Here is a 17,016-nt window from a genome sequence, read left to right as displayed (position 1 = left end):
CACACGGGCTCAGTAGTTGTGGCTTGTGGGCTCTAGAGCACAGGTTCAGTAGTAGGGGTGCGCAGGCTTAGTTGCTCCATGGCATGTGGGATACTCCCGGACCAGGGTTCGAACCTGTCCCCTGCATTGTCAGGTGGATTCTTAACCACTGTGCCACCAAGGAAGCATATGTGTGTATGTGTACATATAAATATACCCCACTTCTTGTTTATTCATTCACCCACTGGTGAGCACTTAGGTTGTTTCCATATCCTGGCTATTATGAATAATGTTACAATAAACATGAGAGTGCATATATCACTTCGATATCCTGTTTTCATATCCTTTGAGTATATATCTAGAAGTGGAATTGCTAGATCATATGGTAGATCTACTTTTAATATTTTGAGGAACCTCCATATTGTTTCTATAGTGGTTGCACTGTTTACATTCCCACCAGTAGTACAAAAGTGTTCCCTTTCCTCTACATCCTTGCCAACACTTGTTGTTTCCTGCTTATTGATAATAGCCATTCTATCAGGTGTGAGGTGATATCTAATTGTGATTTTGATGTGCATTTCATGATAATTTGTAATGTTGAGCATCTTTTCATGTACCTGTTGGCCATTTGGATATCTTTGGGAAAATGTCTTAGCTCCTCTGCCCATTTTAAAATCAGATTGTTTGGGGGTTTTTTGTTTCTGTTTGTTTGTTGTCTTTTTTTTTTTTTTTTTTTTTTTTGCTGTTCTGTTGTATGAGTTCTTTATATATTTTGGATATTAACCTCTTATATACGAATTGCAAAATGTTTCTCCCATTCAGTAGGTTGTCTTTTCATTTTATTGTTTCTTTTGCTGTGCAGAAGGGTTATAGTTTTTTATTTTTTGTTTTTGTTCTTCTTTTGTGGTATGCGGGCCTCTCACTGTTGTGGCCTCTCCTGTTGCAGAGCACAGGCTCCAGGCACGCAGGCTCAGCGGCCATGGTTCACGGGCCTAGCTGCTCCATGGCATGTGGGATCTTCTCTGACCGGGGCATGAACCCGTGTCCCCTGCATAGGCAGGCGGACTCTCAACCACTGTGCCACCAGGAAGCATTATAGTTTTATGTGGTCCCATTTGTTGAGTTTTGCTTTGGTTGTCTGTGCTTTTGGTATCATATCCAAAAATTATTTGCCAAGATCAATGTAAAGGAGCTTATTCCATACATTTTCTTCAAGGATATTTATGGCATCAGGTCATATGTTTAAGTATTTGATCCACTTCAAATTTTTTGTAAGTAGTGAAAGATAAGGGTCCAATTTCATTGTTCTGCATCTGTTTATGCAGTTTGCCCAACATCATTTGTGAAGAGAATTTTCTTTACCCATTGGGGGTTCTTGGCTCCTTTGTTGAATATTTAGTTGACCATATATGTAGGGTTTTTAATTCTGGACTTTGTATTCTGTTCTGTTGGTTTTTGTGTCTATTTTTAATGCCAGTACCATACTGGTTTTATTACTGTAGCTTTGTAGTATAGTCTGAAACCAGGAAGTGTGACACTTCTGGCTTTGTTCTTTTTCCCCACAGTTGTACTGGATATTCAGAATGTTTTGTAATTCCATACAAATTTTAGGATTGTTTTTTCTATTTCTGTGAAGAATGTTATTGGTATTTTGATGGGGATTGCATTGAATCTATAGAAGACTTTGGGTAGTATAGATATTTTAATGTATTAATTCTTCCTAGCCATGAAGAAGGGGTGTCATTCCATTTGTTTGTGTCTTTTTTGATTTCTTTCAGTAAAGTCTCATCATTTTGATTGTTCATATTTTTCACTTCCTTGATTAATAGATGCTATTTCATTGTTTTTTTGATGCTGTTGGGAATGGGCTAGTTAGTCTTTATTCCTTTTTCTTATGTTTCATCTTTAATGGATAGAAATGCAACTGATTTTTGTATGTTGATTTTATATCCTGCAAGTTTACTGGAATCATTGATTAGTTCCAACAATTTTTTGGTGGAGTCTTTTTATTTAATTTTTATTGGAGTATAGTTGCTTTACAATGTTGTGTTAGCTTCTGTTGTACAGCAAAGTGAATCAGCCACATGTATACAAGATCCACCCTTCCTTGGATTTCCTTCCCATTTAGGTCAGCACAGAGTATTGAGTAGAGTTCCCTGTGCTATACAGTCTGTTCTCATTAGTTAGCTCTCTTTTTTTTTTTTTTTTTTCTTTTCCGGTTCGCGGGCCTTTCACTGTTGTGGCCTCTCCCGTTGCGGAGCACAGGCTCTGGATGTACAGGCTCAGTGGCCATGGTTCACAGGCCTAGCCGCTCTGCAGCATGTGGGATCTTCCCGGACCGGGGCACGAACCCATGTCCCCTGCATCGGCAGGTGGACTCCCAACCACTGTGCCACCAGGGAAGCCCAGTTATCTTTTTTTTGTGTGTGGTACACAGGCCTTTCACTGTTGTGGCCTCTCCTGTTGCAGAGCACAGGCTCCAGACACTCAGGCTCAGTGGCCATGGCTCACGGGCCCAGCCACTCCGTGGCATGTGGTATCTTCCCGGACCGGGGCACGAACCCGTGTCCCCTGCATCGGCAGGCAGACTCCCAACCACTGCGCCACCAGGGAAGCCCAGTTATCTCTTTTATACATAGTAGTGTATATATGTCAGTCCCAATCTCTCAATCCATCCCACTCATCCTCCGCCCGTGGTATCCATATGTTTGTTCTCTACATCTGTGTCTCTCTTTCTGTTTTGCAAATAAGTTCATCTATACCATTTTTGTGATTTTCTGTGTACTAAATCATATCATCTGAAAATAGTAATAGTTTTGCTTCTTCCTTTTCAATTTAGATCCCTTTTATTTCTTTGTCTAGCCTAATTGCTCTAGCTAGGACTTTCAGCACTATGTTGAATAGGAGTGTGAGAGTGGGCATCCTTGTCTTGTTCCTGGTCTTAGAGAAAAATCTTTCAAATTTTCTCCCTTATCTATAATGTTAGCTGTGGGATTGTCACATATGGCCTTTAGTATGTTGAGGTATGTGTTCCTTCTACAACCAATATGTCAATTGTTTCTACCATTAAAGGGTGTTGTATTTCTGTCAAATGACTTTTTTCTACATCTATTGGGATGATAATGCGATTTTTAAATTTCATTCTATTAATGTGATGTATTACATTAATTGATTAACGTATGTTGAAGTATCCTTATATACCAGAGAACATCCCTCTTGGTCATGGCGTATAATCTTTTAATGTGTTCTTAAATTTGGTTTGATAATATTTTGTTGGAATTTTTGCATGTATAGTCATCTGGGATATTGGTCTAGTTGTTTTTGATATTTGGATGAAGACACCCAGGACAGTTTGGCTCTCCCACCTCCCTTCTTCCCAGCCCTGTCGCTAAACCCAGTTCAGTTTCCACCTGGCCCTGTTCTCCAGCTTACCATCAGTTTCTTATCACCAAGATTTTTTTTATTACAATGTGACTTTTTACAGTTAGTAATCATTTTTATTTACATGAATTTTTGGATGCATTTTCTCCCCATGTTCTTCTACAGTTTTGCTGCTTGTATTTCTCATCATTGTTTCCATAGTGCCCTACAGTGTAAAAACATTGAAGTTCTGGCAATATTCATCACACATTAGAAAGCCTCTTGATGCCAGGTTTCTCTAGGCACTCTTGGAATCATCAGCATCAGAATGATTGAACTTCCGAGATAAGAAGCAGAGGCTGAACAACTCTTAGATTGTGACTATTATCATTTTTATATCCAAATATTTGTGGAGTCAATAGTATAAATAAGACTGACAAGGAACAGAAAGAGATGTTACATAACGTGCCCAAGTTGGGGAGCTGTGATGTACACCCAGGTGGTCTGACTGAAGAGCCTGGCATCTCTATTATGTACTCAATGGTCTTACCTCAGTCAGATATTTGAGGTTCTATGGATTAGATGGACAGGGAAGTCTGAAATCAATCTGAACACTAATCTCTTTAGTGGGTTTCAAAAAGTTTTGGTTAGCCTTTTATTTTATTAAGGAAAACATTATTTAATTAAATACAATATCTGTAGAAACCAGATTGTCAAGTAATATTATTTCCTAATGTTATTCTGACTTGCCATATCATTTGCCATAAGAATGAACCTATTGACAAAGTTCTCTGATAGTATTTATAGAAATCTGTGGTTCAACCCTATAAGACATTTGATATCATCAATATGACTAATAGGAATAGAATTTCCTATAGTACAAATTGTCCTAATAGTGGTTGTGATTATCAACCACAATCAATGAAAACTTTATTGGTTATCAGCTGTGTACAGCTATAGAATCTGGATTTGAAGAGAAAATAAATCATAGTGTATGTTACAATAAAACATGTTCAAAAAAGGGGTTAATTTAAAAAAAAATTGAACCAGTTACATGCATCTAAATTGGGTTTTGAGAAGTCTAATTCAGAAATAACCTATACCAGAACTGTCACACCTGTCATCTAAGATGCCCCCAGGTAGTGTCATGCTTGCTGTATGCTAGAAACAGGTGAGATTCTGAATTAGAGTGGGTCCTGAGTGTCAGTATTTTAAACAAAACTAATGAAATCTCCAATAAGGGTTTCTAAATGAGTCAGTGTTGAGAATCATTATTCTGGAGTATATATTCCAGAGCATGAGAAATCATATTATCTTTGTATCCTCAGCACCTTACAAAAATCTCACTCACAATATTTCTGAAGAGTAAGCCCTCATGTTCTCCTCCAGACTTGTCTCACCAATCCCTGCTTCTAGTACCCTCCATTGTTGCCTAACTTGGGGGACTGCATCCCTCTGCATGACATTAAACTTCAAAAACCTGGGAGTAATTGTAAATTTTGTCCTTTCTTTTTTAGTACACAAGTAAATCATGTTTTCTCCTTTTTCCCTTCTAAATATTTCTAAAATCAGTCCACTCTTCTTTATCTAGCTTCCTATGCCAGTCAACAAAATGTTCTCACCTTGACAATAGCCTCTTAATTGGTCTTCTTCCCTGTAGGTGTTCTACCAATAACCCACATTTCATCCAGAATGTTTTTCCTGAAATACGAATCTGATCAAACTGTTCTCTGCTTAAAAATCTTCAGCAACTTCCAGTTGCCTAAACACCCCATGTCATCCAGAGAGGACTCCAGGCTCTGGAGCTTTTTCTTTTCAGCCTCATCTTCCACTTCTTCTCTACCTACTTATCACCCACCCCTCAAGCCATACTGAACTCATATTCAGCTCCCTCGTTTCTTGCATGCACCTCTCAGCTTTCACACACTCTCCTCTATTTGAAACAGTACTGCTACCCCTTTCTCTCAACTGAATATCATGGCAGCCTTCTCTGGCCACTCAGTCTAAGTTATTCCTAGCCAGTAGTTCCATCAAGGAAGGAATTGCTTTTTATCTTGTATACTTCTAACACTTTACTTGAATAAAGTATTAGTAAAAAAAAAAAAAAAAAGTAAAAGTTAAAAAAAAATTAAAAAAAAGAATTAGTAAATGTCTTAAATGACAAATGATGCAGATAATTAGGATCTTAAAAGCTCTAGGCCAAAATAAGGATTATGATGACTGGGAAGATGATTGTGGTAGTAATTCATAATACTAATGACTTGTTGAGAACTTACACAGTACTGGGCCCTATACATTAATTATATCACTGAGTCATCGTTACAACCCTACTGTGCAGTTACTATTACTCTTTTATGGATGAGGAAACTGAAGCTTGGAAACATTATGTAATTTGCACAGGGTTACAAAGCTAGTAAGTGGTAAAGTCAGAATCCAAATCTAAACAGCAGATTGCAGTTACTACTTGGCTACACTGCCTTCATGATAAGGACTAAGTCAGTAGTTATCAGATGTAGGAATTTTACAGCTTAGTATAATTTGAAATTAAAAAAGTAGGGATTAGAATGCATATATGACATGTAACCTAAGTTTATTAACAATTTCACTATTTATAATAGTTATCATCAACTATCCCATAATTTCACAAAAGATAGATCATTGTTTCTTAAACAATTCTAAACAAGAAAAGAAACTATCTGGAAAAGAGCAGTCCTTCTCAATATTGCCAATGTTACCCCAATCTTGGTACGTTATGCACTGTCCTTATATCAATGAAAATGTTACAAGTAACCTTTAAAGACATGTTAGGGTCCTGAGATACTCAAGAACTATTATTATTATTATGATAAAGCATTTTGAAAAAACAAATCCATGCACCTAAGAAACTCAAAATTTGAAAAAAAATTTATGAGTATGCATTTTGGTAAATGTATTTTAATGTACTAATAATTACACTGTATAGTCAGATGGCTGAGTCCAGATTTAAACTTCAAGACATTTGTGGCAGAAATAGAAAAACTGCCTAATTTATCATTACAATCAATGTGTTGAAGAAATGTCAGGTTAAATCTAGCACAATTGACCCTAGTTTATGCTGATATTTTAAAATTTCATTATAATAGATATGAACCTGTGACATGATTACTAATTATGGCAAATTATATTGGCTTTCCAATTATGCAGTACTGTTAAATTTCTTTCTTAAATACATTTATTTAAAAAATAGTCCATTTAAATAAAAATTCTATTAAGCAGCACTGTCAATTATAAACCAATTTATAGAAAATTGTGTTGGTGCTCTGTGAATAATAACCTCACTTAAATATATAATGAATTTGAGAATCAAGAAGTGCCCAAGACCTTAAACTTATTAGAACTTAATACCAGTAACTAAAAATTTTCAGTGGTCACCAAAACTAAAGGCCAGAGATAATATGCCTTTCAGATGTAACATTCTAAGGCCTAGTTGAGTATACTGCAAAGAGAAGAGACTGTCAATATGCGTCTGTGAATGTTCAAAATTTTTTTTTAATTCTATGTTTATTACTCTAGGAAGTAATGGGGCGAATGTGCAGCCCTGGATGTTGGATTTTCCTGTCTGTTTTAAGTAGAGGTGTTCTGAATGTGTTTGCAGGCAGAGGGAAGAAAGCCTGTACAAAGGGGAGGCTGAAAATGCTTGAGAAAGGAGAATTGATGAGGCAAGGTCCCAAGGAAAGAGGTGGGGATGGGAATCAAGATGATTGATAGAGGAAATGAGGGTAGCTGGGGAGTAAGAGGATTGATTGAGGAGATAAATTGGTACAGAATGAAGCCAGATGTTCAAAAAGCAAATGTTATCCACCTCACCCTTTTAAGTAGGGTTTTCCTGTTAAAATGCCTTGATCAGAGACTAAGGGTCAGATTTTCCAGTAATCACCATCATTGGTACCCACATACTACATTCCTCCCCTGTGTAGGTATTTTCGCTGTGTCTTATAGGAGTCCTCAGAATGAGAAGTAGGCTTACATTATATTAGATTCCACATAACATCAGGCTCATTACTTATTAGGTGAACATAGGGAGGCAGGTGGTAAGCTGGTCTAAAAGTAAAAGGCATATAGCAGTTTAAAAAAACAAAAACAAACAAAACTCTTTATACTGTATTTCACTGCCCTAGCTTCTGTTTGCTATAAACTAGCTAAGGGAGATATTGAACTGTTAGTCAGATGTATAAAAGATATGCACGTTTCAGACATTCTAACTTGTTTCTTTCAAACTATTTTCCCAAGGTCTTTAAGAAACATGGAAACTTGCCTAGAAAAAAGTTTTTTCTTACATAAGTCAAAAGTCTGTTTTAATAAATTTCTAAACGCCTTGATGGCAGAAGCACATGTGAGAAGTGTCAGACTCTCAAGGAGTTGCAATTTCATTTGTGAGTTGAGGTTTGTAATTGTAATGGCAACTTTCATAATCCTAAATTTTACTTCCACAATCTAGAATTCTCTGCACTGGAAAGCCTGCTTTCTTAAACTGTATGTATGACAGAGACCTCTGCTTCTTTCAATTGGATTTTAAATAATTAAATAATCAAAACCGGTGACTTTAAATGATAAACTTTTATTCTGAATATACTGTTTTTGCACAGGATTTAACACAACATTTTCTGGGATTATAAATATTTTTATAACAGTAATATACAAATTTTTACAAAATGTTTTTATCGGGCTAATTTCCACAAAAGTGTCAAGAGAACATAATAAAAGGGAGAAAAGATCTTTTGTTCACAAAGCCACTTGGCCTTTTGCATGGATGCACACTGAGCACTTCAATAAAAGTATCCCTAATAGGATCCAACAACATACAGCACAACAAAAAAGACAGCTTTGTCAGGTCACACTGTAAACTCAATTGGCATCTATTCAAGACAGTATCCCATTAGTCTCAGTGGAATTTCTTTGAGTTAACCTTGTGAACTAGAAATAAATTAGATGAAACTTGGTAAGGGTTGCCTAAGACTTTGAAATTCTGGAATTTTTTCAAGAAATCAAGAAACTTCACACTTTTGCTTTACTGATTTGCTCTTTACAGAAATGTACATGGAATAATAGCAATGTTAACATTCTGCTATGGGAAAGCAACACACATTCCAGATAATTGTAAAATATTTGAAACTGTGGGCAAGTGAAACCATCATTCCATGCTATGCTTAAAGAAAAAGTCACAACATCCATTTTGTTACACTAGGTCAGACTCTATACCTCTAGACACTTTAATGTCAACTAACATGATTAATGGAATAGTTCAGAGTTTTAAATTAAGACATAGAATTTAAGCTTTGGTGGAGAGAAAGATTTAAATGAGATGTAAAATACAAGAGAGCATCAAATAAGCAAGTAACACTTGGGTTGCAAAGGTCACTTAAAAGGGATACTGCCTATTTGAACCCTGTAAGGCCAGTTTTAAAGTTAATAAAAGGAATATTATAGGAAAACTTACAAATGGCAGCAACACTGTCTTGTTTTTTCCAAGTTAAGCAATGACGCCTCAAGCATTAGAAACATGAAAAAAGATCATACTAAAATCTTATAGGCCCAGTACCTAAAAGTCTCTTCAATCAAACTTGCTAACTATGTCATGTTAAAAACCTGTTACAAATATGGACCACGATTGGTGTTTGGCAGTAATGCTGGTTGTTCAAATGAAGAAATATAAACAAACCATTAACGCAAAGTTCATTCCTGTTATTCAACAGCAATGCAAGACTTTGGATTCTGTTAGTGACAAACTACATTAAGCTGCATGAGCATAGCAAAAATTAAGTAAGCAAAAGGGGTTTAAAAGCTTTTTTCTTGATCTCTTGTACTGTTTAGTCTTTGAATATAGGTATTTATAACAGGCTGAAATTTAAGTTCTTGTCAACAATAGAACTCAAAGAAAAATCCTAAATTAAAGATAACAATTGGATGGGACGAGTGTTACTGTCTTTCAAAAAATTACGCCAAATGCATGAAGAATAGTATTAGGCACAAGAACAAAGTTCTAACCCAATTTATTAACGTATGTGAGAGCATGTTCTTACCCAATCTATTAACGTATGTGTGGTTGTTATAATATATGTTTATTTTATAATAGAAAACAAAGGATCACGGCAAGACTTGTGCATGTAAATATATTTTGATGGCAAGTGAAATCAAATAGGACCCTGCCAAGAGATGCCAAGTTTAACTGTGATTAACACAACAACAATGTAGTTGATGAAAACATCATTTCAGTGACATTAGTCATGAAAATATATTTAATAGAATTTAAAGATAATTTTAAGGTAGTTTGTTGTATGCTGGAAGCAATTCAGTTGTTTAAATATGCGTCGTTTATATACACAAACTAACATAACTGTATATTTCGATATCCCCTTCCCAACACACTCATGATTTAAAATAGTCTAGCAAAAGTTAACAATAAGTTTTAAATATTTAATTAACAAACAACATGATTTAAACATATTGTTATTAGAGTGAGAAATTCCATATTTTTTAAATCACTTTGGTGTTTTCTAAAATGTCAATATCAGTTACAAATGAGACTACAAAATCACAACAGTGCATTAGAAATGGTAACTGATGTCAACTCTTAGAACAATAGTTGGCAAAGTGATTCCATTTTCCCCTCCCCCATTTTTAAATAAAAAAATATTTTAAATAAGGAAATGTACACAAATGGTACCTAGGGTATATTGGTGGTGGAGGAAATTACAAATGTATGCAAAGCTAAAAACAAAACAAATAGACCTTTTAAACTATGCTAAAGAATTGGTTATATCTTTGATATATGAAGCATATTAAAGCATGCCGGATAATGTTAATAAGATTTTTACTTAAAAATGGTATATAAGAAAATTTCCAGCATAGACACACACCAATATTTGGCATGTTTGAAAAAAGAACAAATGCATTTTACCATTAAAAATATCTGCATACTTCCAGCCTTCAGCAGAATTATTCCCTATAATTAGAGTTACACATTCATTGTTTTTACCCTTTCTTCAAATACTGTTTACCCCTAAAAATAATCTTTAAAAGCATATATAAATTCTGCTACCATATTACTCTATAATGAAATATCTGCTTTACTACACTAACCATTTTCACTAATGAGGCTGTATAAAAACAATTTTGATTATTCACAATCAAGTATTCGTGTGCATACATATAGATTCAAGGTTTCCTATTTGTTCAGATTATTGTAAAACCCTCATCAAACTGCATGGAAATTTTGGTCAAGTGATCATACCATTTAAAACAGAGGGAACAAAAACAGCAGCAGCAGCAAGTTTGGGATTGTACGTGCTGCTATTCCAGCGAATAAAGAGGAAACCTAGGATGAATCTTCATTGAGAACATATATGTACTCTTCAAAAAATAAATGTGTCAAATCTGATTTATGTACTTAAAATATCTGTACATAGGTTTTCAGGCAAAAGCACGAATCTGTATAAAATCCATTAATACCCATTTCGCCATTTACCTAATCCAATCATTCAGCATTTACACTGCACAGTATATTCAGAGTAGTTTAACGACATTTTAAAAGATGACTTAAGTGCATTACATTGCAAGGTTCAGATTCTTACATAACAATAATGTCACTCAGTTAACTCTTCAATGGACTATACTCTACAGTAAGAGAAAAACAAACCGAAAGTTAAAATAGCAGCAGCATCATGCAAAATACCCTTGGTAACCAAAGTTCATTTATCACAAGAAAAAACATTTCCCCTCCCCCCAACAAGCTTTCCTTAGAGCATTTTGAAATATCTGGCTAGCACTACAGAACTTTACTGTGAACAAAAAGAACATTACATCAAAGCGTTTATTAAGGGCTCACATTTATGAGGAAATATGTCGCATATTAATTCTACCCTCAAGCACCTTTCATTTCTCAGTTATTATTTTCAGACAACCAATTCATTACCCCACCAAAACTTGGTCATCATTTGTGTTATATTTCTGGCAGAGAAGTCATTCTTCATAAAGCATTTTATTCATGGCAATTTTTTTTCGTAGAAAATAAGCCATAATTTCTATTTTGACAGATTACACCAATGTTAATTATCTCTCTCCCTCTCTCTATGTATATGTGCAATAATACTTACTCAACGCAAGAAATAATTTTGAACAGAAGAATAAGGAAAAAATAACTCTTTCTTTTCCCCTAGAGATTTTCTTGGTAAAAGAACAAGGATTACAGCAAGTCAGAATTCCAGGTCAAAATCAAGATAATTTGTACGATTCATAAACAACTGTGTGGGGAGCCCTTTTACATGTAATCACCAACAATGCAACAACAAATTCTCAAATTTTCCAATAGAGAGCATGTATAGTATTTTGCTTTGATGTTATATATAGATGATGCAGGGTTCACACTTGAGGATCTGACACCCTGACATGCAGCCAGCGGGTGCCTTAAGAGTCTGTGTCTTAGAGTGATGCCGTGGGATGGGCTGAGCTAGTGGTCTGCTGATTCCACAGTTGACCCTCTTTTAATGCAATGGAGGGCTCATGTTTTGGCAGGGTCTGGAGTTTAATATGCAGATTTGATTTTAGAAGGTCATAACTGGTAGTGTCTGCTGCCAGATAAAAGCCAAAGTAGTACACATTGGATTCCGATGATGGACCATAGGGAGGGACTTAACCCAGAAACACCCCCGCAGTCGGTATAATCCTCCTGTTGGAAAGAAAAGGAAAACAGAAAACTCCTGAAAAATATTTAGTAAGACATCTCCCAGAGCACGCCATGTTTAGTCCACTTCTGAACTCACCTTATAAAGCTGCTTTAATTTTAATCCAGATAAATTACACTGTCCTAGATTTTACTGTTCAACAATTTTAGATAAAGCCGTTTTCCTAGTACCGTTTGAAGAATGCTTTACATTTTTAGTTGTAGATTCTGATGATTATGAAAGGAAATACTTTAATAATAAATGCTGTTTTGAGTGATATTCCAATTTCTAAATTGAAAAACCTTACTTTCACAGTATTAAATATCCTTCTATATTTATAAGATATAAAAATAAAATTTCATAGTCTATTATAATTCTCAAGAATTATGATATTAGCAATTATACTCAATAAGGCAAAGTTTGAGATTGGTAAAATAAATAAATTTGAGAAATGAACTTCTATTTTTCCTATCCCTTATATCCAATTTCAAACGTGAATGTATCATGCTGCACATGTAGCATCTGGACCTTCATCAAGAATTAAAATGAAGAATAATGTAGTTGAACCCTAAATGAAAGGACACTCTGAAAACTTATATCCAAAATAAAGAGCTAAGCTAGCAGGAGAGGTTTATCCTGTTTAGAGAACCATGAAATAGAAACTACATATTTGCTCATTTGGATCCCCCGTGTCTAGTGGCAGATCATTAGATTCCTTGTTAACACAAAATTATTCTTTACCTTTTATTCCTAGGTTCTGTATTCTGTAACATTTTCTGCATCCTTTGATTCCTTTAAATATACTGAATTTCATTAAAAAAACTTCCTATCTTAAGAGGTACAAACTATTAGGTTAGAATAAGCTAAAAGGATATATTATACAACACGGTATATAGCAATATTTTATAACTATAAATGGAATAAAACCTTAAAAATTGTGGATCACTGTATTTTACACCTGTAACTTAAATAATATTATAGGTCAACTATACTTCAATTAAAAAACAAGAAAACCCCCCTTCTAATTATTTTCCTAAACATCTTTCAAGAATTCACTAATCCAAGGTTCATCTTCCAATAATCAAAATAATAGGTTATATAAGAAAATAAATTTTCTAGTCTGAATAATTTTACAAAGACTCTGAGCTCCCAGAGACTAAAACATTGGCTCTTTTTGCTCATTAGGGTTTAATACAGTGCATGCCACCAAGTAAATAACATTTCCTTCTTGAATTGTATTCTAAGGCAGCAGAAATCTGTTAAAGAGAATTCTGAGGAAAAAAATCTATTAAGGAATTTTTATTTTTCAAATCCCAGAAGTGGGATTGCTGGATTATATAGTAATTCTATTTTTAATTTTTTGAGGAACCTCAGTATTGTTTTCCACAGTGGCTGCACCAATTTACACTCCCACCAACTAAGTGTAAGGATTCCGTTTTATCCACATCCTTGCCAGCATTTGTTATTTCTTCTCTTTGAGATAATAGTCATTCTAACAGGTGTGAGGTGATAAGTCATTGTGGTTTTGACTTATATTTCTCTGATGTGTACTGATATTGAGTATTTTTTTCACATACCTGTTGGCCATCTGTATATCTTCTTTGTAAAAATGCCTATTGAGATCCTTTGCTTATTTTAAAATCAGATTGTTTATTTTTTTGATCTCGAGTTATATGAGTTCTTCATATATTTTGGATACTGGCCCCTTATCACATACATGATTTGCAAACATTCCCTCCCATTCTATGGGCTGTCTTTTAATTCTGTTGTCCTTTGCTGTGCAGAAGCTTTTAAGTTTGATGTAGTCTCACTTTTTCATTCTTGTTTTTGTTGCCTTTGCTTTCTTATGGTGACAAGTCCAAAAAGTCATTACCAACACCAATGCCAAGGAGCTTACTCCCTATGTTTTCTTCTAGGAGTTTTATGGTTTCAGGTCTTCAAGTCATTAATCCATTTTGAGTTGATTTTTGTGTACAGTGTAAGATAGTGGTCCAGTTTCATTCTTCTGCATATGGCTATTCAGTTTTTCTAGCACTCTTTATTGAAGAGACTATCTTTTCCCCAATGTATATTCTTGGCTCCTTTGTCATAAATTAATTGACCATATATGCATGGGTTATTTCTGGGTTCTCTATTCTGTTCCATTGATCTGTGTCTTTTTTTATGCCAGTGCCATACTCTTTTGATTACTGTAGTTGTTTAATCTAGTTTCAAATCAGGATGTGTCATGCATCCGATTTTGTTTTTCCTTCTCAAGAGTGCATTGGATATTTGGGTCTTTTGTGGTTTCATATATGTATTTTAGGATTGTTCTAATTCTGTGAAAAATGCCATTGAAATTTTGATGGGGATTGCATGCAATCTGTAGATTATTTTGGGTGGTATGGACATATTAACAATTCTTCTAGTCTATGAGACCTGAATATTCTTCCATTTATTTGTGTTGTCTTCAGTTTCTTTCATTAATGTCTTATCGTTTTCAGTGTATAGGTCCTTCACCTTCTTGGTTACCTTTATTCTTAGGTATTTTATTCATTTTGATGCAAATACAAGTGGAATTATTTACTTTCTTAATTTCTCTTTCCGATAGTTCATTATTATGGTATAGAAATGCAAATGATCTTTGTATATTAGTTTTGTATCTTGTAATTTCACTGAATTTGTTTATTAACTCTGTTAATAAAATGTTAGTTTCTTGATGGAGTCTTTAGGACTTTCTATATATAATATCATGTAATCTGCAAATAAAGACAGTTTTAATTCTTACTTTTCAACAGGGATGGCTTTTATTTCTTTTTCTTGCCTATTTGCTCTGCCTAGGACTTTGAGCACTATGTTGAATAAAAGTGGTGGGAGTAGGCATCCATATCTTCTTCCTGATCTTAGAAGAAAAAGCTTTCAGCTTTCACCACTGAGTATGTTAGCTGTGGTCTTGTCATATATAGCCTTTATTATGTTGGTGTACATTCCCTTTATATCCACTTTGTTGAGAGTTTTTATCATAAATAGATGTTGAATTTTGTTAAATGCTTTTCCTGCATCTATTAAGATGATCATATGATTTTTAGCCTTCATTTTGTTAATGTATGTATCATATCAATTGATTTGTGGATTTTGAACAATCCTTGCATTCCTGGAATAAATCTCACTTGATCATGGTGTATGACCCTTTTAATGTGTTGTTGAATTAACCCTGATAATATATTGTTGAGGAATTTTTCATCTATTTTCATCAAGGATATTGGCCTAAAATTTTCTTGTAGTGTCCTTTTCTGGTTTTCGTATCATGGTAATAAGGCTGGCATTGTAAAAGTGAATCAGGAAGTGTTCATTCCTCTTTAATTTTTTGGAAGAGTTTGGAAGGACAGGTATTAATTGTTCTTTGAATGTTCAGTAGAATTCACCAGTGAGGCCATCTGGTCGTGAACTTTGTTTCTTGGGAGGTTTTTGATAACTGATGCAATCTTCTTACTACTAATTGGTCTGTTCAGATTTTCTATTTCTATTTTTTCATGATTCAGTCTTGATAGGTTGTATGTTTCTAGGAATTTACCCATTTCTAGGTTGTCGAATTTTTTGGCATTTTACATTGTCTTGCTATTTCTCCCTTTAAGTCTGTTAATTTTTACTTTATATATTTAGTTGCTCCTATGTTGGGTGCATATTTACAAATGTTTATATCCTCTTGTTGGATTGACCACTTTATCATTATGTAATGACCTTGATTGTCTCATTACAGTTTTTAAGTCTATTTTGTCTATGTATACCCACCCCAGCTTTCTTTTGGTTTCCATTTGCATGGAATATCTTTTTCCATTTCAGTCTGTGTATGTCCTTAAAGTTGAAATGCGACTCTAATACACAACATAAAATCATCTCCTGTTTTTTTAATAGATTCTGTGACTCTATGTCATTTGATTGGAGAACTTAGTCCATTTAACATTTAAAGTAATTGTTGATAGATGGTAATTATTATTATTACTACAATTTTGTTATATTGTTTTTGAGCTATTTTGAAATTCCTTTGTTCTTTTTCTCTTATTGCTCTCTTCATTTGTGGGTTGATCATTTTCTATAGTGGCATTCTTAGATTCCGTTCTCTTTATCTTTTGTGTATCTACTATAGGTTTTTGCTTTGTGGTTATTATAACAACTGTTATAACATATTTTATGTAAGCCTCATAATATTTAGTGTTATAAATAAGTTGATAAGCCTCATAATAAGTTGATAACAGCTTAAGTTCAAGTGCATTCTAAAACCCTACATTTTACTTCCTCCTCCATATTTTGTTTTTGATTTCACAATTTACATATTCTTAGTCTGTGTATCCATTACTTATTGTATGACAGTTATTTTTACTATATTTGTCTTTTAACATTCATACTAGATATATAAGTGATTAACCCACTATCATTACAATATTAGATTATTCTGAATTTAACTATATATTGGTCTTTACCAGTGAGATTTATACTTTCATATATTTTCCTGTTACTAATTAGTGCTGTTTTGTTTCAGCTTAAAGGAGCACCTTTAACATTTCTTGTAAGGCCAGTCTAGTGGTGATGAACTCCTTTAGTTTTTGCTTGTCTACAACTCTTCATTTTGCCTTCAAAGTGGAAGGACAGTTTTGCTAGGTAGGGTATTTTTGGTTGGCAGGTTTTTTTCTTTCAGTACTTTGAATATATCATGCCACTCCCTGCAGGGCTGCATATTCTGGTGGAAAGATCCTGGTAGCCTTAGAGGTTTCCTTGTATGTAACAAGTTGTTTTCCTTGCTGCTTTTAAGATTCTCTCCTTGTCATTTACTTTAAAAAATTTTTAATATTTTATATTAGAATATGGTTGATATACAATGTTGTGTTAATTTCAGGTGTACAGCAATGTGATTGTTTCACATAGACATATATCTACTCTTTTTTCAGATTCTTTTCTTACATAGGTTATTATGGAGTGTTGAGTGGAGTTCCCTGTGCTT

The 17,016-nt window shown here is 34.3% G+C and overlaps 1 protein-coding gene across 1 annotated transcript in view; it reads right to left on the bottom strand.

The window, feature by feature from the left end:
• Positions 1 to 7,916: 7,916 nt before the first annotated feature.
• Positions 7,917 to 17,016, bottom strand: part of CACNA2D1 (calcium voltage-gated channel auxiliary subunit alpha2delta 1) — a 499,056-nt gene continuing 489,956 nt past the window's right edge. Inside the window, exon 38 of the mRNA XM_082632143.1 lies at positions 7,917 to 12,043. Coding sequence (XP_082488269.1) covers positions 11,927 to 12,043 — 117 coding nt within the window. The 3' untranslated portion in view covers positions 7,917 to 11,926. The remainder of the gene's footprint in view (positions 12,044 to 17,016) is intronic.

Source organism: Mesoplodon mirus (assembly GCF_964341445.2).
Source record: "Mesoplodon mirus genome assembly, chromosome: 9".
NCBI lineage: Eukaryota > Metazoa > Chordata > Mammalia > Artiodactyla > Ziphiidae > Mesoplodon > Mesoplodon mirus.
Note: the sequence above shows the minus strand (reverse complement) of the source record. Positions and strands in the feature narration are given on the sequence as shown.